Below are 25,763 nucleotides of genomic sequence, written 5' to 3' on the forward strand. Positions count from 1 at the left end.
AATGAAGATGAGACTATTTACCACATGAAGGGATGAGGCTGCTCTTTTTCAAATTGTTTAGGGGACTGGTTTGAAGTGACATTTTCAAAAAGGTTTACATGACTTGGCACTTTTGAAAATGTGACTCTTCTTCACAAATTGTTTACCCAACTCATATTAAACAACAATGTAATTAAGTTCCATAGAACTGCAATATCTTCTATCAAGTTTAGCCAATTATCTCACCTTGAGCTGGTGGGAAAAGGTTCTTCACTCTACCTCAGATCATGGATATCCATTATTACCCATTATATAAGACAGACAGAGGACTATTTTTCTTGAAATAGAGTATTAATAATTACCTGTCATATCCAGAATCTCTGAAGCATTAGAAAATGATTTCATTTTAATTCCATTTTTAGATGCAATGTCCCCATCATTTACCCTATGCAAAGTAAAATCTGAGTCTTTAGTCATTGGAGCATGATGATTATTTCTCCGTAAACCTTCTTTTCTCATTTCTTTCATGTTTTCACTTGTATTTAAGTAAGTATCAATTTCTTTCACATCCATAGAACTATCTTTAAATTCTGTATTTTTATACATACAACCAGACATTTTAAATAAGCTGCAAAAGATCCAGGATTTTCATTAGTTTGTTGTAATGTTAAACAGTTTCTCTAATATTTGAAAAATATGTATGTTTGTACTAGAAGCAGAACTAGTAAGATACAATCATAAGAAAAGGCTGTATCTATTTTTATTTGATCTGACACTCTTCTACCTAGAGAAGACTCCTTTCAAGATACGTTTTAACTTTACTGTCATTCCAGAAAGAACCTGAAACAATAAACGGCCTGTCCAGATGGGCTTTGAATCCCAGTAGCAGATTAACTGTCAATCTCTGCATAATTAAAAATAACAGAGACATACAGGTTCTGAGGAATGAGAAGAGCTGGGCATAGAAGAGTTTATCTGTAAAACCTTTCCTCCCAGGCGGCACTGAAATCATGTCGAGAACTGCTCAAGGTATTCCTGGCTGGCTGACCTCTGCTCTGAAAAGCAAGTGATCTTGGCCTTCTTGCTCATTACCATGTGGATCAAGAACTCAAAACAGTATTTTGAAAAACCTTTGTTATCTAACAATTTCCTAAAAATTAAAGCCTCATCCTCACTTTTCTCATAAAAGAGGCTGAGCTCAGGACACATTTAATTACAGTACTAAAATATTGCCAAAAGGAAACACCTTTTTTCCTTACACTGAAAAGAATTAGTGTCTGTAGCCCTGTTAAAGTACCTTCAATTGAAGGATCCAAAACACCACGTTTAAGAAATGTATCTAAAATAATAATATGATTCTGACAGGTGATACATTATCAGAATTGACTAGACACATACCTTTTTCTTAGTGTTGAATGGACACTCTCATCATCACCGTTTTCTGGAAAATTACTTAATATTTTACTTTGTAAAAAATTTGCGCCAGGTTGCTGAGAAAGCGCTGTTCCTGTTTTGGATTTATCTTGGTCAGAAGAGAGAAACAATGAAACCATTTTCAGACTTTCATGCCGAAAACTAATTTGCTCTCTTTCTCCTACACTTAATTGGAGCACTTCTTTTTCAGAGGCTATGCCAAAATGAACAGGTGCTGGTGATTTATCATTTACTTCCTCAGTGTTACTCTTACACTGTTGTATAAAATTCTGGTGCTTTCTCCCTCCTACAAAAACAATAAATTATTTCTATTAATATTCATATCAATAGTCACTTTATTAAATATCTTCCATACAGAATAAGCCAAATTCACATATATTATATGAAATGATACGTCTATCTTATTGCAAGAACTTTAGTGTATATTTTGACTTATGCTGATGAATGCAATGCATCTATTGTCAATTAAAAAGTTATAAAAATAGGGTCACTTTCTATGCTTCCTATACAAAGTAATGGAGCAAAACTATTCCTCAGAACTATAAAGCAGTTTGTGAGACAGAAACTTTTCACCCTGTCCCAGAATAAAGACAGTCTTTTAAAAAAATGACACAATGACCAAGCTTGAAGTTCCTACTACCAACAGCTGTGAAATAAACCCTGCAATCTCAACAGTCAAAATTCATAATGATGTCGGTGACAGGCTGGTTTCATAGTCATCTTGGTTAATTATCACATTTTGCAGGGTTAGTTCTCAGTAGGATCGGTGTCCTGATCTGGCTGACCATACAAGCACTGCTGTCAGCAAAAGAAAGGCAAGAGCAGAAATAAGCAATTGAATGCAACAAGATTACAGAACAGCTCTATTCTGCAGCGTATTAATTTCAGATTATCCATCTAGAAACTTAAAATTGCAATAGCCTGTTTGTGACATAACCCCGGCAGTTCCAATTCTACAAACACCAGAAAGCCTATTTGAATGAGTAGTTCTTAATGGAATTGCTCTTGCATAAAGTAGAAAAAAAACTCTTCTAACAATATAATTCCTAAACAGAGACTATCATAAATCAGCACAGCAGCTAAGAAATGCAGAAATCTAGTTGATGGAGATAAAGCAACCGAATTCTTTAAAATAAATTTCCTTAAGGTGATCCTGAATGTCTAAATGGAAGGAATACTCCACTTAGCAGCAATCAATGGCCAGATTCAAGTCTGGCCTCCTGAACAGCAATCTGAAAAAAGCCCCAGAAGGGAAGAAGAAAGTTAGGTTCATATAAACTCTCTGTTCCTTGGGTGGGAGACAGCTCATCAGATCCATGTGTTGCATTATGCTCTTACAGCTGCTTCCCACTGTGTTATGATGCTCCATGGAATAATGTGGAGTAGCTGAAACTTTGATCATACTTCTTACCTTGCCCACTTCTGCACAGTAAACTTGTAGCCTGTATATGCCCAAAGAGGACTGCTAATACTCCAAACATATGTAAGACCATCAGTCTCAACTAAAACACATTCTCTGTCTATATTTGCATACCTAGAATGTTTCTTATTTCACAGCATTAAAAGAGAGAGGAGGAATTATCTGTCAAGCTAATTATTTGTTAAGTCATTCAAAATGAATGCCAAATATTATGGTTTAGTGGGACTTGGCAGTGTTAGGTTTACAGTTGGACTCGATGATCTTAAAGGTCTTTTCCAACCTAAATGATTCTTTGGTTCTATTCTATGATATTTTACCCATATGAGTGTTGTCTGTGTTCTTTTCCAGTTCCCTCTGTAACTCCTCTGCAGCTGGAATTTCAGCAATAGCTGGAGCAGGTGCAATACACCAAATCTTAGGCTCTTCATTTTCTAGATACCTATTTTTAACACACAAATGTAAGGTAAAAGCATTCTTTAAGCACCCTCCACAACATCTAGCTCAAAATCACTAATCATAAATAACCTACTGTTTCTCCTGCTAAAAAATATTCTTATTCTTTGTGTGATTTTTAATCACAGAAAATTTAAGAGGCAAAATTTCTGCTAACCTGTATTTCTTACAGCCCTAAGATACACCTCCATTATTCAAACTTCAGTGTGCTTGGAAAAAAATTTCGAAGTATGGTTATGAACCTGGAAATTTCTAGCCCCACATTTCTACCGGTAGACAGAAAAGGGAGTTACAAAAAAATATTCTGCTGTAAAATGATTCAGAGTGTGGAAAAACTTGGAAAACAATTACATATATTTAACAATAAATATTTACCTTTGTCTTGTATCTGGTCTTTCATAAAATAAATTATCCAATGAAAAGACCATGTCTGCAGAGTTGAACATTTTTAGATCAAATGTGAAGTCTCTTAATCTGTAAAAGGCAGCACAAGGAACTGTGAAACTGAAATTACTAGGATTGAACCTGTATAAGCAATAGAAAGCTTATTAGTTTTAAGTGCCAATACTTAATTTTTGGATTTTTTTTATTTTAGAGGTCTTGCTTGCATCCTTGATTCTTCTTCAAAAAGGGAATCTCTCTCCTGATAAAATATGGTTCCTATTACTTATGACCAAAAATCCTGTAGGACATCACTTTACATTGTTGTACAACAACCTTTATATTACCAATGACATATCAGGAGGGAAACAGTGGGTAAGAATGAAGATCCAGATAAAGTTTATGTTAAATTATTTAATTTCTAAGAATAATGTTAAGATTCTTTTATACAACTGCAGACTATATATTTTTTTCTCAGATTGTTTCTGTTCTGATGGAAAAATACAGTTTGTCTTATGATCAGATTCTGTCAATTTTTACAAAATAAGATTATTCTATTATCTAAAAAAACCCAACAATTATTTTAATTTACAAGCAAATCAGATGATTTTTTTAACCTACATGCAAATTGCTTACCTAGATAATTGGAGTATGGGCCCAACTCCTTAACAGTGTTAACAGGTGTGTTCTGAAACATCAGGACCAGACATTATTTCTGAATTATTTATCATATACACCAGTTTTAAACATAGTCCAGTTAATTTAAATGTTTTTCATTTAGCACCAACTCTAGGTATTAGACACGTTTTCTTTATGTGTTTGTGTTGAGAAGTTTCACAGCTCTTCATTTTGCCTAAGGACAACTTCAAAAAGCAAAGATCTCACTAAAAGAATACCACAGAAAGGATTTTATGAGTCAAAAATCTTAGATTCACTGAAACAAATGGTAAAATACCAAATCAACTTCAACAGAGTTTATAAAACTCAAAGACCAAATCTGATCATAACAAAGCAAAGCTATCTTCTTAACCTACAGAGATAAACCAAAGGTGACCCTTCTTTTATACTCCAGCATCTCATTAGTAACATATGAAAAAAATCTTTTAGAGTGCTTTGCAAATAGGATTCAGGTTTACTTAATTACTGTATACTGTCAGCTGCAAATCACAAATTTTAAAAATGTTTTTCTTCAACAGAAGCTGTAAAACTTCAAATATTCTAGAGAAATGTTTCAAATTTAAAACAGAAAACATCTCACAATACCAGCAGAATATAGAGCATGTAATCAAAGCTGTCTGTGAACACAGTGAAGAAGATAGGTTTTAGAACTTCAAACAAGAAATCTGTCAATGCCCCTTTTACACTCCTTTTCAGAGTTAAGTCTGCAACACCACTTCTACCAATTTCTGCCACTCCCCCACCGCCAGGTTTTGCCACTTTTTCCTTCACACTAATGAATCTAGAATTTAGAAATCACACTAATAAATGTAACAAAGCTGGTTAATTTTGCCACCATGCTTTCGCATGCTTTTAATGTCAGTAATCTAAAGCAGGAGTTCTCAGGCTTCTGTATCAGTAGTGGCAGCAGAAAGCATCTGTCAGAAGTACTATCAAGTTGTTGCTATTCAAATAGTAATTATCTGCATTAATTGCTTATCAAACTGAATAACCACCACTCCATCAGCTCCAAGAAGCTGCAAATACTACAAACCAGTATGAAATGGTTTTCATACCTCAAGTGGGGAATCGTCAACCTATGATTATGCAACTTCAATTTAAGTAATTTGGATTTATTACTCCCATCCTTGAGCAGTCTTTGTTATACACAATATTTAATCTCCCAGGCCCTTCAGGCCCCTGCTCTCTATATGTCATTTATTCTTTGACTGGCTCCATTAATTCCAATTGCTTGATAATGTAAATAAAAATGATAGAAGAGGTCGTGGTCATTCTAAGAGACTGGAAAACCCTTTATGCAGTTCTGCATTCATCCACCCATTTGCTGGCTGTCAGCTGGGACATCCCTCTCAAAACCCCCAGCCAAGAAATACGGGAAAGTCTCTCAGACTTTTAAAGGAAGAAAGAAAAAAAAAAAGGGGGGGGGCACAAAACATGCCTCCAAGACAGACAGGAATCAAAAGGTCTTTTCCATACTCTCAATACTGTTTGATAGCACAGGGAAAATGCATATTCAAGATGGCACAATGAGGGAGATGAGTAGGTGTTTGCAGGAGCAGCACAGACCATTGATTCACACTTACAAAGAGATGTTTGCCAGCTGCTGTAAGCAAAGACCTCTCATGTACCTGCTTTAAGAAACAGCTTACTACAGACTTACTACAAACACTGCAGGCCACAAGGGGACTTGCTCAGTTTTGAAGCCCCTTTGCTTTTCAACTCTGTCCTAAAACCTTTCCTCAGACCTCTGTATTTCACCTCTGTGTTCTCTCCAGGGGGCCCAAAGTGAAGGTTGCAACCTTCAGGGGTGCTGACCCAAACAAACTGCAACTGCTTGCTCCCAGCTGTGGACCAGGTGGGCATCCCCACCTCACAGCGCTCCTTCCCAGTTCCTGGAGCCCCGAAGGCCCCCCTCCCAGCCAGGCTCCCTCTCCCGCCCTCCTCCCTCGACTGAAGAGGGAGAACCTGGCAGAATCTCACCCACCTCACCAACAGGCCTCCCGCCACAACCGCGCAAAATGGCGGCAACGGAGGGGCCAACGCGGTGCCACCGCGACCCGCCGGGCCGGCCGAGCGGGCGGGAAGCAGCGGTTGGCACCCAGTCCCTTCCTAGCACCGCCCCAGGGCAGGGCCGCCCTCCAGCGTTTGCGGGAGCCGACCTACGCCGCCTTTCTTTCGCCGCGGCGGCGTGTACTGCCTCCCGCTAGCACGAAATGGAGGGTGCCGCGCTCGCTCCGCGGCGGCTGCCTTTCCTCTGAGGCGAGGTGCGGCCCGGCCATAACGCCTGACAAACTACCTACGCTCACAAATCCTGAAACCAATGGGAAAGGAAGGGCCTAAATTCTCCTTAAAACGGTAAATAAGGAATGTGGAGGGACTCCACTGGTGCCAGATTTAGAGTTTGTCCAAACATAGATTTATCGGGAATTACTCTGTTGGAAAGTCCTTACTCACTTTTACCCTGGTATAAAATAGAAAAGGCAGCTGATTCCTGCACCGTATGACTCTTATCAAAAGGATTCTTACAGGAAGAAATAAATATACTGAAAATACTGATCCTTGAAATGTTTTCTCATGGATTTCTGAAAATCATTCACATATTTTTTTTCCTTGCTGCTGCTGAACTAGAGCAACAAAGCTTCCTCAAACAATTCATATGAATTGAAACAATATCACATAAAGTATTTGTAAAATGCAGAAGTAGGTTGCTATTTTTTTCCACAGAAATGCTGCAACTTATAATTCTGGACTTGCCATTAGAGCATAGCTTTTGAACTAGTAAATTTAAAATAAATTGCAGAACTGTCTCAGAAAGACTAAATTTTAAGCTGGTTCAAAGCTTCATGCCATTCAACAAATACTATAGAGGCAGCTACTGTAAACATGTATTTCCTCATACATAAATAGATGAAAAGGAGAAGATTTTCTCAAATATTGATTGATTTTAACATAAATAATTTTTATTTAATCAACTTTTTTGTTTTTCTTTCTTGAAAATATTGATTAATTTTTAACTTTCCATTTCAAATTCTTAGACATTGTATGCTTACATAATGTAAGTGTATTCTCTCAGACTGTGCAAGCCCAGGTCAGTTAAAAGCATGCAGTAAAGGTTATGCTCATTTTTACAATTCTGTGTATACAATGTCTTTCCTTTATTATTCTTACCTTAAAAAGACTTGCATCAGAACTGTGTCATATTACAATATTCCAAAATTTACACCAGATGTTTAGATGCTTTAATCCACCTCCCCATCTAATTAGTGGGCAGACAGCCAAGGGTAAGAAGCACTTCATTCCTACTTCCAACATGGCAGGATCTTGGCCTGCACAGAATAACAAAAGATTTTATGATATAGAGCTTAGAATACAATCAGGATCGCTAACGAACCAATTGTCTGAAATTAAATTCTGAAGCCACCAATATTATTCAGTAATTTGAATAAAAGTGGGGAAATGTTTGTGCTTATAAGCATACAATAAGCATTCATTTTGTGCTTATAATAAATTCTGAAACCAGAAAGCATTTTTGCTTCTTACTATTAGAGAATGCCATCTTCGATTCTGGCCTCAGGCAAGTTTCCATCTTAGTTCACAACATCTGCTTTTAGCTGACCAGACTTTAAAGTTTAAAGCAATAATACAAACAGTTCATTTTTTAAAGCTATTTTTTCTTCGATTCCCTTCCCTAGGTGACATCTCCCTCAACACACACACAAATCACATAAAATATATAGCAAAGTAGTCTCTCAACTGCTCTGAGACAGTTTAATTTTTGATTTTCCCCAAGCCTAACATCTGATCTGCCATATGTTTTGAGTCTTTCCAGCTCGTGGAGATCACATACTAAGTCATAAACCTGCATGTTCTGGAGCAAATGCAACTAGAAAATCACAAACACCAGACATTGGTCAGTGATCCATACGATAACAGAATAATACTCATACTTAGTAAATACAAAGCTGTTAGAATATTCAGTTTTCTCCGGAACTTACAAATTGAACAAATCAGCTGCAAACAGATTAAATACAGAAAAGTATCACAACATAAGTGGGCTGACAGTTGTTGGTGTCTTCTCTCAGTTTCCTTTGTTTGGCTTTATCCACCATTTCAGAGATGTGACAAAACCATTGGTCTCTAAAAAGTGCCCTACCTTGTAACAGAAATCACTATGAAGTGTTAGAAGGTCTTAACATCACAGGTGACCACTGCACTGTATGATTTTTACCATGTGCTTGAGATAGTTGCAATGATTAATTTATTAAAGAAATTGTAAGATTCAAGAACTGCAAAAAATATTTGCACCTGTAATCTTTTCCAGTCAAAACTGGGAAATAAAAATACAGCAAAAACTAAGTTGCTTAGATGAGGAAAAGAAAAGGGGAGTTTCTTCCACTTTATCCTGTTGGCTAGCATTTACAAATGTGGGCCTGATGTTGCACCACCCTTGCAAAAAGTTAAAACAGGTGAACAACTTGATTCGTGGCAGCTGAAATTACTCATGTGCATAAGTGTTTGCAAGATTGGGTCTTAAGAGAGCTAAACGCAGCTCCCGCTGGGACCTGGCAATACTGCTCTGCATGTCTGCCAGAGGGGATCTCCCAGACCTAATAAAAGGCACTGCTCCCCAGGGCTGCAGCAAGCAGCCTGCTCTTGCCGTGCCCCTAACATATGCTTCCCCAGGAAGTTTAGCTCTTGAACTTTGGTTTTTATGTGGCTAAAGTAAAATATATTTAACACTTTTTTTTTTCCCATGGTGAGGTGGGGAAAGTGTTCTTTTCTGTACTTTTTAACCTTTGTTTCCTTTTTCAGTTTCTTACCCATACATTTTTTCTTTTAGGAGATGAAGTCCTCCCACTGAATCCCTCAAGCACGGACTAACCACCAAGGACCATTTTCATTATGTATAATATTAGCATCTCACTGCAAATTAACAAAATGAGCACGTTTCACATTCACAACTCCACCCTGAACAAGTCTCGTCATGTACAAACACATTATGTCCCATACTATTTAGAAACATAAGCGATTTTGCACATAGACAAGGGAGATATTATATAATTGAGCATAGATTTTACAGTTCACATAGCTGATACTTTTTAATTTTTGTATATTTAAATCATAGGCTCAGTTGATGAGACATATGCAGAAGGAAAGAAAATGAGATTAATGCCATGGCAATATTTGCTCCTTTGGACTGTACCTCCTAGGAGGCAAGTCATTGCTGCTGCTCTTAAAAGTAAAACATGAAGAATGTCCCATTGATACACTGTCCATGGAGTATGCTTTTGGATAAATGACAAACCAACCTGAAAGTTATATCTGCAACCACTGTATTGGAAAATAACTCGGTTATTTTCATCTTGTCAGTTCCAACAACGTACTTTTTTAAAGGGAGGAAGGGAATGGATGTTTTTTAAGCTCGAACTATTTTGTTGAAGTCAGATCTCAACAGAAGTATAAAGTATAACAAAGTGCCCTTATTTTATCAGCTTTTTGCTCTAAATTATTATGAATCAATGATACTTACTGCTATACAATGGCTAACATCTGGATTCCAGATCCTCTGGTAGTTCATTCACTTTGATAAGATCTCCTGTCAGCATAATTTCTTGCTTTGGATTGGAAACTATAATTCTATCATTGAGAAAAATTATTCAGAAACCCCTGAAAAGGAATACATTTGTAGATTTCTTCTTTTTATGAGATAAGCATATTATAAAATCTACAGATTTTTCCTAGAATAATTTTCTCATTTCTAAAAAATATAAACAGTTCTAATAAAAATTAATGTTATGAATAGTCCCAGTTCTGCAGTGATCTTTGTGCAGGAACCGGGAACTTAAGTGATAATGTTTTCTTGCTGCAGTGTGAGCCTATTTATCATTTTATCAGACTAGTTCCCTGGAGAAAATTAAGGTCTTTTTCTGCCCATGTTTTGAAGTAATATGCACTCTTTATGAATTTCATTTTGTATACAGTTTTGGCAATTTTTAAAAAATGTACTCATAGTAGTCTTCATGTATCACTGAATAAATATATGTCCAAAATTTTCATCTTCCAAATCCTCTGTTCTACAAATATTCCTCAGTAATACTTGCAGACCAGTTGACTTGTTAGGATTGTAAGTGAAAGCCTGCTAACTTGCTGGTGCTCATTAAACTGGCAAGAAAATACATTATGGAAAGAAAAGGTCCATAGAATAAGTCAGGCAATGTAATTCTCAGGAAAAGGGATATTTCTTACCTTGGAAAAGCTGCTTATACAGAAATCTTAATATGACTGAGGTATTTGTCCACATTCAAGGGACAGAAGAAAATTCGTGAGTTTTGAAAATATGGGTCTGATGTAAGGTGAATTTTTAGAATATATTTTGTTTTACATATAGCATTTTTGTTCACCAAGAGAGTTTACGTCTGTTGAAATGTTTTATATTTTGGCAGACAATGGTTTGAGGAGCAGATGAGAGGTAAGGAGACCTTGATTCTTTGTGTGACATTATGACCACTTAACATCTATATGTCTGATTCTTCCTCAAGGGAATTTATTTTCTTGGTTTTGTGTCCACTCCATTTTCTTTAGGGAAAAGAAGCAGCAAATATTTTAGCTACTGTCCTCTTTGAAATGCTCATCCAAAGATTTCTAGAAAAGCTCATCTTACCCATTTCCTTTCTTCCTTCCCTGGTCCCATCCTAATTACTAAACTTAGGTTGATTAAGGTGGCATAAAGCAACTCAGCCACATAAACCATGCTTAAAGAAGCAGCGTGATCCACATGTGAGGTGACTGGGGTCCAGCCAATAAGTTTAATGGCTTAATGTAGTCAGGGCTAAGACATACATATTCTAGAGATAATTCTGATAATTTTAAACTGTCTTTCCTAGGATGACAGCCTGCTTACTCATTTCTAGTGATCTTCTCTACTGTAGCTATGCTGTGCATTTTAAGTTAAACAGCAACAATATGCCAATTAAATTTCTGCAGACTATATGATCTGAACACCCTACAGATCCTTAGCTTTTTCAAAGTAGGTCCGTGTATACAGATTTTGTTTGATCTCTGGTTCATGTCAACCTGGTTTTGAAACATACCACAACTAGAAGATATTTCTTTATGATATGTTAGTCATCAGGAATGTGATCTATACTGATAAAGGGGAAAAGAGTTCATGCAGTGATCTTCCTTGAGAAATGAAGTTTATTCTCCTTGCATTAAAGTAAAAAGCATACATTCCTCAAAGTTCATATTTTCTCCAATATTTATGTATTTTAACTTTTATGATCATAAAAAACATTGCCTTGAGCCTTATGATTTTAAGTTTAATAATTTGATGCTTGATAATATAGTCATATTTACTGACTGCATCATAAAAAGGTTAAGTGCAAAACTGTGTCTCTGGTACACAGCTAACAAAGTGTGGTCTAGTCCTGAGGAGAGCTTTAAGATATTATTGCAGTGCAAGTAATAAACAGTAGGAAGTACAAGTGCAGAAGTAGTACGTATCCTTGCAGATGATGGAAAGGACATAAGCCAACCCCTCTTGACTCCATATCGGACACTAGGAAAATGTTTGTGTTTTACAGCACTTGGACTGTATTGATTTAGGAACTTAAGATGATGAGGGCCTTTGAAAGGTGTGAGGAAACTGTACTGTTGTAGATGCAACAAGATGTTGACCTTATAGTAAGCACAAGACTGATACAAGTATCTAATATTAAAGTATCTATTATGTTCAGTACTTAATCATAGTTCTTGGGTTCACTGACCTTCATGTACAGTTCTATGCAATTCTGTTGCACAGGTCTTGAAAGCATTTGATCAGAATATTTTTTCCAATTTAACCAAATTTGTACCTCTCAACTTCGGTGGTAGTGTATTTTTGGACTCAAAATCCTTGTGAAACAATTATAATTCAAAACTTGAAAATAGCGAGTGTCTTACATTCTGCAATGCAGTAACTTGTACAGATGTTCAACTTTCAGTTGGGGCACTTGAGGCAATTGTGCCAGTTCCTGACATGTTATGTTCTGAAAACAAAACCCAAACCAAAAGAAAACAGAAAATTACATGAGAAGCAGCAGAATAGAAAGCCTGAGTACACTCACATTTAAGAAATTGTCCATCACCAGGTGGGTTTGTTCCAAGCGAACTGTGGACTCCACATTGCAGAGCACATCAGGGATAGGCATTGAAGTAGATTGAACATGTTCTGAGAAACTTCCAAACTAAGAAGTAAAGGCAATGACTGAAGCTTGGGGACTTCTCACCATCACAAAAACATTTGAGTTCAAAATCCCACTGCACTTTGGCACAAAATACTGAAGATGGTTTACACAGACTTAACTTATCCTCAAAGTAGCACAAGTGCTTTGGTGACAGTGGAGAACCTAAGATATCAACATGTTGCAAAGAAAGAGAAAAACTTCTGTCACACAGAATTTTTGATTAAAATGGAAGAGGCAGCAAGGAACATGGTTGAAAAATGCGGTATGTCGACACACTACCAAAAGAAACAGAGTTAGATATGAAACACTTTTATAACAAGCTGACTACTGACAACGATACAGAAAGTAGGTGACAGCATTTCAAAGTCAAGACATTGTACATACTTGTTGATGTGTTTACAACATAGATGAAAGAGCAGTTTCAAGATTTCACAGAAAAATGCAGGCTGACACATTGACGTTGATAAAGTTTTAAAAACATCTTCTCATATAAAGCCATGAAGAAAACTTTGTAATTTGCATATTTAGTCCAACTATTCACTAATCAGCCCTTTCACGTATTAATTCAGACCATATAGACTTACTGGTTAATTTTTTGTAAGATATTCAGAAGAGGACATATATTTAAACACATAAAGAAAAGATGGAATGGTCAGTGGACTGAAGCTGTATCTGCAGAAGAACTCGGGATGCTGTAATGCTCTGACAGTTTTGTGTGTTTTCTACTGGAATATCCTGTAGAACATTGAAAGCCTTGGCTTCCCATGTAATTCTGGGAAAGACTTGGGAGCTTATAGAATCTAGCAAGTCACTACAAAGTATGGTAGGGTTTTCCCTTCTTATTTTTCCAAACAGCATTATAGTTACAGCACTCACTCAAGATCCCTTTTTATGAAGTGGTTTCAGTCCACATCTTCCACCTTCTGAGTGAAAACTCCAGTTACTCAATTATTGGGTTTTGTGGGCCAGGCCTGTCTCAGCTCTTTCATGGCAAAATAATTTGAAATGGTATGGAATAATTAAACCTTATGTAGAAAGAGTGCATATGTGCCAACACGACTATATGGCTCAGGAAAATCACCTGAGAGTTGTGAGACACCCCCACCCCCCACCAAATCACTGCATTCCCCTAGGCTACAAGAGAACACAGTCATGTGCGCTCTTGTCCAAATATTTAATTCATGCAAAGGAACCCAGCCAAGCAAGGAACCCACTGTAAGCAAGCAAAGTATTTCTAGTGACATTAGTGATGTTTGGATCACATTTGCAAGGAGAGCCAAAAGGTCAAATCAATATTTAAATGTGGAAAACGTAATTTGTTCACATTCTAATAACACTGAATTGCAGGAGTGGTTTTTATGTACCTTTTAAAACTGTTTAACTTGGTATAAAAGAAACTAAAGATTAAAAATTTGTACCTTAACAAAATGCTTTTGCAAATCATACTAACTTACAAAATATTAATAAGATTGGCTTAACCTAAACTGTTGCTGCAGCATCGCTAAATGTTGGAAAGTATGGGTTTCAAGCGTTTATTAGCATTCATTACTTCTTCATACTCATTTTAGCACCTTACTTTCTTGTAAAACAAGCTAGAATTGCAACATCTAGGCAAATGACTTTAACATTTGGTCTTCATAGGCTGACTGCAAAATACCCAGTGTGGGAAAAAAAAAATAATTTCTTTGTGACAAGGAAGTGTTGTTTTGTTTCTTGAGAAGTCGCCGATAGATTTCTTTTTGAATATATTTTTAGCTAATTAAAATACTACCTGAATATGAGGAGAATGTTACCTATCTCCTGTCACCTTGTTTTAGCTCTTGTTTTTCTCTTGGCTTGAGCCTCTACAGAGCCACAGTTGTAAGACCAGGGAGTCCATAAGAATCTCCAACATAAGCTCCTGCATGTAAAAAGCCATTAAATTTCACCAAGTCACCCCCTTTGAGACCTGTAACTTTTCCTTTTCTCTCCACCCTTTTTTGTTTTCTCCAAAGTGTGACCTTTGGCCTATATTCACGGTCTGTGCATAGACTTTGGAAGCAGAGGGATTTGAGGCAGAAGCATTTCCTTGGGCAATAGAAGTGGCAACAGCAGGAGTACCAGGGAAAACAAAGTGTTAGGATAAATCTCCTCTAAAAAAAAAAAAAAAAAAAAAGAAAAATCACAGTGCCAAGCTATTCCTCCCAGCTACTACATACATATGGGGAAGAATCTTAATCACCAATGCATGACGTACAGAATATAGATCTACAGAACTTTAGAATTAACTTAAACAAACTCACAGTATTCATTAGAAATAATAGTAATTTAAAAAATGGAGTATGAGCAAGAGAAATGCACCAAAGTGTTAAGACATAAGTCCAGCATTCGTGCAATTTTAGAGCACATATTTATCATGTTGCCATTCAGCACACTGCAGCTGGCAGCTCTGCTACGCAGGTCTAACCACTGCTTTCCAGATGGCAAAGGAGAGCAAAGAGGCACAAGGCAGTTATCGTGATGGAGCTGAGATATATCACCACAATAATAACCGTGCAATGAAACAGTGGACATCAGCTCAAAGGAAGGAAGGAGCGAGCATAGGGAAGGGCTCTGAGAGTGGCTGAGACTCCTGGAAGGGGCATCGGGATCCTGACTTCCCAACTTTCATAGCACCTGCGTTGGTCAGTTCCCAAAGAAAGATCTGGTCCCCTTTACTCACAGGTATTTTGTGTTTCAAAAGTAAATTTTTAGTTCTCCAAATGCATTCCAAGCTTTTAAGACAGGGTCAGTACTACTGCTTCTTGTCATCTGTTTCACAAAGACTAAAGGGAATGGGCAGTGGTCTTTCACAGAGACTTTGTGCTTTGTCATTAGCTCGTGGGGTGTGCGTTGTGTGTATTTCAAGGGTTGAAAATACAGCTTGGGTGTCACCTGGTCCTTCCTATCTGACACTGAGAGCATGAAACATACCTCCAGCACTAAATACAGACCAACATACACTGGAAACCTAGAAATATAAGCACATGCATGTACTAGTACATATAGCTCTAAGAGCAAAAACTAATCTACAGCAATTATCTTAGGGAACAAGAGAGCTGCAAAACTCCCCCTTTGAGACACCACTGCTGCATGTCCAGCCCAAAATAAGTGTTTTCGCCATTATTCCTTTCCTGCCAATTAAAACAGTTGTTCAATGTGTCACTGAAATACAACGAATTTCAAGGACTCGGACTAATTTCCCAGTAACTGCCATCTCGCTTCTCTGGTAGTAAAGCATAGCTTTATTTTTAACTGTTATAAATAGTGATTCCTTTGTTAATTTCTGGGAAGGCATTATCATCACAGTAGGACAAGTGTAAGATTTTAAGTTATATGATACTAGTGCTAGGCAGTTTGGTTGTATCTGTCTTTACACTTGGACAATTCAGTGCAGATTCAAGGTGATGCTTGAGAAATTTACCTTAATAACACTGTGCTTTAATTTGTTAAAACTGCCATCTTTCTGTTGAAGACCATTTCAGATGATGTGGTGGAGTGCGACAGAATCAGGTCTGTTCTCCAGACCAAGAGGACAGCTTTCATTGCTGACAGAGGACAGATAAGTAAAAGCTACTGAAATACCATGACCACTATTAACGTGACACAGGAATGAAAACAGCACAATGAAGGAATAAGAAGTGCATTTCCACCTAGAGCTGGTTGAAAAATAGAGTTTTCATCCTGGTAAAATTTTAATACCTCAGACTGCTTCCCTTTTAAAATATCCAATTGTTTTGAGACTTTCCATCAAAACCTTGGGCAAAGGTGGTATCTCCAAGTGGAATATTCTGATTATTGTGAAATGTCAGCAGAACATGGCTTTGCTTCAACAATGTTTCAGTAATTTCTAATTCATTCAGAACAGTCTTGTAGAAAAAGGCATTAAAATGAGATTTTGCAGGTGCAGAATTTCTTCTTTTTTAATCTCAGTTGTATTTTTGCATTATCTACATTTTCCCTGGTTTTATTTTAATAGTGGAAATCTTGGCAATGTTATTTGCTGCTGTCATAAAAACAAGCCATCTTTACCATGATGATTTATATAGCTAGACAGTATGCAGCATGTATCTGAAGTCATATATAGCTGAAATTTGCAGGAAGTGATATTTTTGTTATATTTTGACATTATACAACAAACTGTTAACCATATGTTTGGAAAGGATTAAAAAAGCACTATCCTTATTATTAAATTGGGGAGAGGGTCTTGCTACTTATCAAATTTCTATTTGATATCCATGACATTTCAAGTAACTGCTATTTTAAACATCAAAACTCACAAGAAATATCTACAGAAATATTGGAAAAGAGAGGAAAAAAACTGATACTAAACACAAAAGATGATGCTGCATTTCATTACTGTAACTGTTGCATTAAACCAAGCTTCTAGGTCAATAATCTACCAGTTCTCAGGAAAAAGAGACAAAATATTTCCATCACATACATCCAATTTATCTGGTTTAAAATGAATTCCTTTCAAAGCAGGTAACAGTTAATACTGCAGAGGGATTTTTGCTCTATAGTTCTGAAACACTAGCTGGAAATAGGACTTCAAGGCAGTGGAGGGGAGCATAAGATGAGTTCAGGAGCTTTCTGCGATTCCACATCCATTGAATCATTAGTACTTCTGAAACTTGAGAAGACTGGGTATTGTGTAAAATAGCTTGAGGGAACAGCTTCAGAACATTAAAATACAGTCCACGGGCAATTTTCTAAAAGAACCTCCCTTTCCATAGTTCTGTCCTCCTTTTTAATATTTTAAGCTAGATGCCTTAAGTGATATATGTATTACTTTCAGTATAAAATTTCTCTCTTTGACAGACTGCTTTGGTCTGGGGGCCCCAGCGCTGCTCCGAACCACTTCCCTCAGCCCACCAGGACCCTGGCACACCTCCACCAGGGATGCTGCTGTGCAGGGTACAGCACAGTTTTCTTTGTATGTATTGCTTTCTTCTTCTGTATGGGGGTACGGAACAGTTTTCTTATGAACCGCGGTTCTTTGTTCTTGTGTTGGTAGCTCTTCAGAACCAAAAGTGTGGTAGGCACACAGGAAACACCAGACAGTACCACTGCTGCTCTTCATTAATCAGTGAACTGAGGGGTTAATTCTACCTCTGTTACACTGATGTAAGCAAGGTGTAAATATAGTCTTGTCTATAATGCTAAACTAAGATAAAATTTACATAAATAAGAGTAGCTAAAGCCTGAAGTTTTGGGGCAGGAAGTTTGCAGCTTTTAGAGACTTAAAATTTTTTAACTTTTATTTTAAACTGTAGAAATTAGAGGCAAATTTTCCTGTGGGCCATGAGTGGAGGTGAAGACTGAAACCACACCAGTCACTTTATCATGGGAGGGGCAGGCTTAGAAAGGCTTGCTGGTTTTGTTTGGCTGTAAAGTCATCTGTAGGGATTTTCTGCCAAACAGCAAGAATAAAAGAGCTAGAGTTTAAAAACATAAATACCTGTAGTTTCTTCTGGTTTTAGAGTAGTAAAGTAGTAGTAGAGTAGTAAAGTAGTAGTATGCACACATGCATAAACTATAATGAGGTAAGTGGGCACAGTTTTACTTGTATGCAAAACCAGGTGTTAGATTAAAATGTGACAACTTCAAAAATAATATAAATGCTACAAGTATGTAAAAGATACGATAAGAAAAATGTTTCAAGCAAAGTCAGTTTTCCTGCTTATTGATTCTGGGAGCTGATTGTCTTCTTCATCACTCCTTTTTACACCACTGATACCACAACATGGAAAACGTGAATACTAACACTGTAAAAAACCTGAAATATTTTAAAATGAGCATTGATGGGTAGAATGTACACAGAATTCATATTTTTTAAAATGTGCATAAAATAGTATACTGTTCAAGCAATAGCATACAGTATCATGCTTTCCTAAAATGACCTTTTAATTTGAAGAATTTAATCTTGCTAAAGCAGAACACAGATGTGAAACAGGTAAATGTTTACTCATAGAAGATATACAGAAGAAGAAATTCAGCAGTAACTAAAGGACCATGATAGTAACAACAGTGGAACAGTGAAGTTACAATTGCCTAGAAACAGCATAGGAGTGGAAAATTTAGCCTTGTGCATTGATTTAAATAAAAGCCTGCATGTACGTTGTTAGATCATATTGAAAGTGACATTGTGTTAAGAGGATTCATCCAGTGAAGTTGTTCTGATGTAAGCTTGGGCAGAATTTGGCCCTGCCTATCACATATATTATACATGCACTGCTCATTCTCTTTTATTTTGCTCTCTTCTGACCTAATAGTTATCTGTTGTCTGTGATGCTGACTTCATCCTTGACCCTGGCTTTCTTCCTCTCCCTCTATCTCACGTGGCTGCATATTACTGCTCTCATTACTTTAGCCATCTATTTTTCTACCATAATTTCATCCTCACTGAAATATCCCGGTAAGAAGTCTGATTATTTAAAGCTATCATTGAAGCTGTTTGCTTTCCTAATTTGAAATGCTTGTGTTTTGACCTTAATAGCTCTCAATATAAGCTCCCAGCAGAAACATTAAAATTAATCCACTTAAGGTAAATTTTAATGTAAAGATACGACCATTTTCATCTTCAGTTATTCCTACCAGCCCTTCAATGATTTCAGGATCTGTTCAAAATGTCTCTCCTTGTTTTCCTCCATGGATTTTCTCCAGACTACCTTTTCATCTAAAGGCTTGACTTCCCATTCCACCTCTCCTTAGGAAGTGACTTTCATCAGAGCTACATGGGTACCAAATGCTGTCAAGTAAGACTGTTACACACAGCTTTGCATTGTATATATACAAATGCAAAAGTAGATAAAGTCAGTGGAGAATAAGGTGCCATTGGTCAGTACGATGCAAGAGTGCCCTGGGATAAACAGGCCATCTACGACACAGAATACTCCTAACTGTGACCAAAGGGTGTATTTTGGATAAAAACAAGAGGAAATTGGGTTTTCAGACTTGAGAGGGAATAGTTCGGAGACAAAGCTTGTGGCTACAAGAATATTGAATATCATAGGGATCATGGTGGAGTAACCTCTCAGCCTTTCTTTTGGCATGAAAGGCAGTGTTCACAGGGGAGGGGGGCATTACAGTTGCCTTATTTCTTTTCCCTTACTCATAAATCTCTGAAGGAAGATACGCTGCTAAGTGGTATGCTTCAACAACAGCTTAAAGATCCTTGTAACTAGCACAAACATGAAGACTTCTCAGCTTTCCCCAACATACTCCAAATTAAAGCTGTAATGTTCCTGTGAGTTTTTCCTCCCCGATCAGCACCATTCTCCATTCTGTCCTTTTGTTACAGTTTTACCAGCATTGTTTATAAAACTGCTCCTAAGCTGCTTCTGCTATCTGAGAAAACCCTACTTTTCTCAATCCTTCCATCCAGTCCTACTGCTTTCCCATTTGTTTTCAAACTTTGAATTATAATACCTGTTTCTGAGTGACTCCTTTTTTGCTACAAATTTTACTACAAATTCCAGTTAACAGCAGGACAAAAGAGAGAATAAAAGAGATATCTGACAGTGAGCAACATCTGAAGAGTGCCACACACTTGCACAAATGTCCCTTTACTACCACATTTGTACCAAAACTAGTAACACCTCAACGCCTCATGTTTGTGGAAAACACGTGCTAGCCACTATGTAGCTGACAACTCCTATGGACAAAGTACGAACAGCCACCATTGCTTCCCTCATTCCCCTTTCAGGGATGCTAGTAGCAAGTCCATTTCCAGTCAGGCAAAAGAACTGGAGTACCTCCCTCTGTTACTCATTAATTAAATTCATCTTCAGTGGTCTTCTTAACATTAGATATTTTAGAAATGCCTGTTGGACAACAATATTTCAGTTTTCACAGAGAAGTGTTGGGGCTTTCTGCTTTCTTGAACAGTGACATTATTTTTGATCCATTTAACTCATCATTTCCGTATTTTGTAGCTATAATAGGAAGCAGTTGCATAATCAGCTTGCACATTTCTGTAGCTGTGCCATATGGTCCTGTGGTTTGCATACCACAGAGTGAAGAACAAAAATGAAAACCAGGATGTAGTCATCAAAATCCCGCCCTGGAAAGCTCATGTGCAGCCAAACCCTCTACTTGGAGCATGCCCGCACCAAATTACAGAGCTAAAATATTTCCTCACAAAGGATATGAAAGAGCCACAAACTCATAAAATGCTGTTGTGTGGGAGGACTTTTGGAAAAACTAATGTACTACATGCCACCCTGCGAAAACATACTACGGCAGAAAGCAGGTGACCAGATACAGGCAAGGCAATGTGACATAATAAAGTTTTCTAGATGAGTTTCTATGCTTAGAGGAATGTTAGAGAACTATGGCATTTGAGGGCTCAAAAAAAGTTCATTTTTAATTTTTAAATGACTGTCCTGCCTATTCCAGATGCAGCCCAATGTACTACTTGGTACCGTTCCTCATCTGTCTGGAGAGGGCTTGTCTCATACACGCAAACATGTAACTTGATATCAAGGAAAGCATGGCTCCCACTTATTTGCCAGGGGTCACAGTAGACGAGAAACACAGCATGCTGTCCCACGCGGGGAGGAGAAGAAACAGAACAGCCTTCCCACACCATCACTTCACTGTCTTCCCTGTGCTAGAGCCTGAGAAGGGCCTTCTGGTGTATCCTGACACACAGCTACGCCTGTCACAAGGGACCGAAGCCACAGTAAACATCAACATTTTCCTATACCAGCTCACAGAAGTTACCACATTTTCATGTAATTAGGAACATCAGCTCATTGTAGTTTTTTGTATCATAGCAATGAAGCTAGTTTTCATTTCATTACCTGTAGCTAAGAGTAAACAAAAAGGGGAAAAAAAAGTCAGACAATTTTCTTTAAAAATAAATTAATCTGTCAAGTCACAGAAAACTACTTACTCACAAGAGAATTCTTCCTTGGAATTTAATACAGAACAAGCTCTGCAGTGCACCAGTACACACTTTAAATAATGCCTTTCCAGTGTATGTTATCCTCTTCTCTTAGTGGGAGCAAAAAAAAAAGAAACAAAAGGTTATATATCCAAGTTCAATAACTATTATCCCTCCAGTAGCTGGTAGGCACTGCAGCAGTACTGGAGACAGCTGACATAGAGGTATGACTACTTCCAGTATGAGCAGATTGCAAGAAATTAATTGCTTTTCTCAGATTTTAGTATTGTTGCTCCAAGGAGAAACTGAAGTGGCAACAGGAGCATGCTACAAGTATACCACAGCCCAGCCTGAGTAATTGTTCCGATTTACTGCTGGGCTGGGAGAGCCTCAAAATCAGGTTACTTAGTTGCCTAGACAAGGATATATGGTTCCTGATTTAAATTTCCCTTTTTGCTGCCTTTGGCCAAAGAACCTGAAGGTTTGAACCAGGAGCACATACAGTTACATGCAAAGAGAGCTGCCAGGCTGGGAACACAGGGGTCGAGACCTACCTGTCCGGAAGGCTGTCACAGAGAGCCTCTGCTGTACGTCTCTGTAACGGAGGAGAGAAGTAATGCAGAACCAAGATGATGAGCGCTGGATTTCTTCCTCAGTAAAATCCAGCTATAATAGTATGCTTGTCAAGGCACATCAAAGGCTGGCAGCTCTCTTAGTGCTGGGATTTGGGGGGGATTCCCCCGGGTGGGCAGGGCAGGGCAGGGCCTCACCAGCCAGGGCTCGCCCCACTGCCCCCAGCCAGGGAGGAGGCAGGGGCAGCCCCCAGCACCCATTGGCACCGCCCTGGGCACAGGGACAGCCCAAGGCCGGCCAGAACACCAGCCACAGGCCAGCCAGAACACCAGCCCACAGGCCGGCCCATAGCCCAGCAGGGCTGTGGGGAAACCAGCACCATCAGAGCCTCACCAGAGCACAGCCTGAAGGCCCCAGTCTGGGCTGAAATAGGGTCCTGGCAGGGTGGGGAGAGGCCCCAGGTGGGGCTGGTCGGGGCTGATCAGGCCCATCAGTGCCCCCAGGGCTCTGGCAAGTCTGAATGTACGTAACCACTCCCAAATAAAAGGGGGAAAAAATCATCGTATTGATATCCCTGGTTTTCCTGCCTTTACAGAGCTAGGAGTAAAAGTCCCATTCATTTCAGTAGTGAAAATTAGCATAATTAGCATCTGTCCTCTACCAGGAGTGGAGAGGAAGGAACTGCATATGAATTTTTGGATCAGTAACTCAGGCCCACAAAGCGATGTAATGTGCAGGTGACGCCTCATGCCTCCAGATTCACTATTTACTGAATTCAGTAGGTGAAACTACGTAATTGAAGAATACTGTATGCACATTTTCTGAACTAATCTGTACTTTTAATTCTAGCCGTACTAGAATATTGCAAATAGTCTGCAACTTTACTTTCTAGATGATATACAAGCTGATTTTGTTTTCAGTTTTCAGCCAGGGGGGATCAAAGACACCAAAATTAGCATGCACTTCAAGAATTTTTTTTCTGCTCCTTTTACTAGTCTTTTGTGTAAATAAAGCTTCATAAAATGTCCTAGGGCTTAGAATTTGAGTCTATTTTTAAAGAGAAGTTTTTTGGCATATCAAATGTCTGTAGACTTAAAAATTTCTTGTTCTTGGCTACAATGCTGTTACAGACATCCCAGCAAAACAGACATTTATACTTGTTTTACTTTCTGTTTTGACTCTGCTTATTGTGAATAATTGTAAATAATATTGTGAATAGACAGCAAATACATACTGTTAAAGGAATAACAGCATTCCACTGTTGTCTAAAAGTTTTAGCTAGTGTTTGACATGAAGAAAATTAAAGAGTCTCCAGAAAAAGTTTACTGTAATGACTTTTTGTAAAAATTAAACTCCAGAAATGAAAGTTACAGTGCTACAATATTGATTCTTCTTCAAAAATTAATGCAGCGAGTACTTTAGGTGTAGTGCTTTCAGGACTTACCCAATGTTATCAAAATCAATGAAAATAAAATCTGTGGTTGTACAAGTTGGCATAAAAAGTGGGGGGTTTTGAGGAATTTTGTAATTCTAAACACCTGGTCATGTGTAAATTATTACAGAATTAACATACATGATTAAATTTTGCTCTGACCAGCATTTGGTATGCATCTTTGTCCATAATGACTATGCAAAGTTGAAAATTTTTGGAACATCCTTTGCCTCCCTGATTCTGTCAGCCAAACTAGGATCCTTCAAAGTAGCTGCGAGCTGTTATTGAGGAATGCTCCCTGCTGCTCTCCCTCTTCTGAACACACACGTGCCCATCTAGCACATGCTGCTAACAGCAGCACACAACCCAGTTCAGTGCCTTCAGGAAGGTTACACATGTGTTTAAAGTTACATATGCACTTAGGTGCTTGGTTGGATGAAGTCCAATACAGCAGCTCACAGCTCCTTATTTCACATGCAAAAAGCTGGTTCAAGAATAGTCATGTACACAATTACAGGCTAATTTCTTAGTCTTGATTATTTTGAGATGTTGAGAGACTTTCCACAAGACATGCTCCATGGTCTTGCTTCCAGAGAAACACTAAAATCAGTCCATATCCATTGGCAATGTCAAAATACAGGCTAGCAACTTTTCCTGCAAAACATCTTCAGCTTTCTACACAAGCCCAGGCAGCCTAGATGTACTCTGACTACTTCTGATTTACAGTAGTTTTGCTGCAGTGAATTTCAGAGGTACTGTGGGTGAGATTAAAACTCTGCTTGGCTTACAGCATACAGTAACAAAACCCTGTGGGTTGATCTGTAATGCTCAACAGGTGTTTCACATCCAGTCTTTTTCTCTTGAATTTTCTTTGTTTTATGTCATCTGTAGGCACCCAGGTGCTATTGTGTAATAGCACTGGACATCTCATGACTGTATTGCTCTATATGTCTCCTGCTTCAACTCCACTGGGAGACTTCAGTGCCAGTATTCCAAAAAGTGCCCATTTTAACTGCAATACACAGACCTAGCTTGGACAAAGCAATTTACAGAAACTTCATTTAGCCACTTTAGTCTCTATGGCTTGCTCTGATTTTGCTGAAGAAAATACCTGGGTCCGTAAAGTCCTCCTGCCGCACACATGAAGAAGCTGATGTTTTGGCTAAGCAGAGCATCAGGGCATCCCTGTTCTGCCTAAACCCATCAGGAGGTTGCAGATGTGGCTGTCCCAAACCAGGGTTCGGTGCCGGGGCTCAGCCCCATCGGCAGCCTCATTCACAGCACAGGCAGAAGTGAGTTCACCGCAGGACTACTCTGACTACAGTCTGTACCTGAAGGGAATGTTAAATGCTGGACACTTAAATGATGGTTTAAAGGCCAGGCAGTTTCAGGCTGTGCATTGTACTGCCATAAACGCAGTTAATCCTAGGTCTGCAGGCCAGCACCTCTGCCCAGAGGAGGCACAGCATTTTCCCTGCGTGCTTCTCCCGGGCATTCCTTATAGTCTTCCTTAGGCATCTTTTCATTATTCAAAATTATTTCAGTGTGTATGATCAAAAAAAGGTATTAAATTGCTCTGTTCCTTTCATGGGCAGTTCTTGGAACTTAGCGATGGGGATGGGTTCAGTCCATTTTCCAGAAAGTGCCTCTACCAAGGAGAAATGCATAAAGAAAAGAGCATTTCATCTGGATAAGCCAATGTTTCCATTACAATCACATAACATCTAATTATGTGCTCCATAAATCTTCATATTTTGTTATGAAGCTCGTAATAACAAAGTCTGATAAATAGATTCTCTCCCCTGGCCACTACCAATTGAGTAGAAAAAATACTTATTTATGAAGCTTTATTAATAAAATGTGAATAATTCAAACAGATTCTTCCGTGAAGAAACAGCAGTAGAGTATATTCTTATTTGCATATAAATGAAATGATGCTTTAGTGTCAGAGTGAAGAATTAAATAATACGAATTTTTACAGTGCAGTCCTGACAGCCTCATAAATATTATGGTCATAAGTTGCAGTTTCCTAAAAATCTCATTTTATCTTTTATTACAAAAATATGACCAAAGGGCCAAGTCCTGCTCATTTTACATGTGTGAGTATTCCCAATGACAATACAATTATTCAGTAAGTGAGGTTACCAGATTCAGCCTTATGTCAGTGAGTGGAGCAAAAGCACAGTGTTATCTACATATCTATTAGGAGAACAGAATCTCTTATTTAACCATGAGAAAAACCTTGTATGTTGGTAAAATATAGAGAACAAGAAGGACAAT

General features: G+C 38.1%; 1 protein-coding gene across 1 annotated transcript in view; it reads right to left on the bottom strand.

Annotated features, from left to right (window-relative positions):
- HFM1 (helicase for meiosis 1) overlaps positions 1-3,732 on the bottom strand; it is a 40,249-nt gene extending 36,517 nt beyond the window's left edge. The window contains exons 1-4 of the mRNA XM_072867644.1: positions 3,662-3,732; positions 3,151-3,272; positions 1,378-1,699; positions 342-607 (exon numbers count right to left, since the gene is read on the bottom strand). Of these exons, the coding sequence (XP_072723745.1) occupies positions 342-607; positions 1,378-1,699; positions 3,151-3,272; positions 3,662-3,732 (781 nt within the window). The remainder of the gene's footprint in view (positions 1-341; positions 608-1,377; positions 1,700-3,150; positions 3,273-3,661) is intronic.
- Between the last annotated feature and the right edge of the window lie 22,031 nt (positions 3,733-25,763).

Source organism: Ciconia boyciana, chromosome 7 (assembly GCF_034638445.1).
Source record: "Ciconia boyciana chromosome 7, ASM3463844v1, whole genome shotgun sequence".
Lineage (NCBI taxonomy): Eukaryota > Metazoa > Chordata > Aves > Ciconiiformes > Ciconiidae > Ciconia > Ciconia boyciana.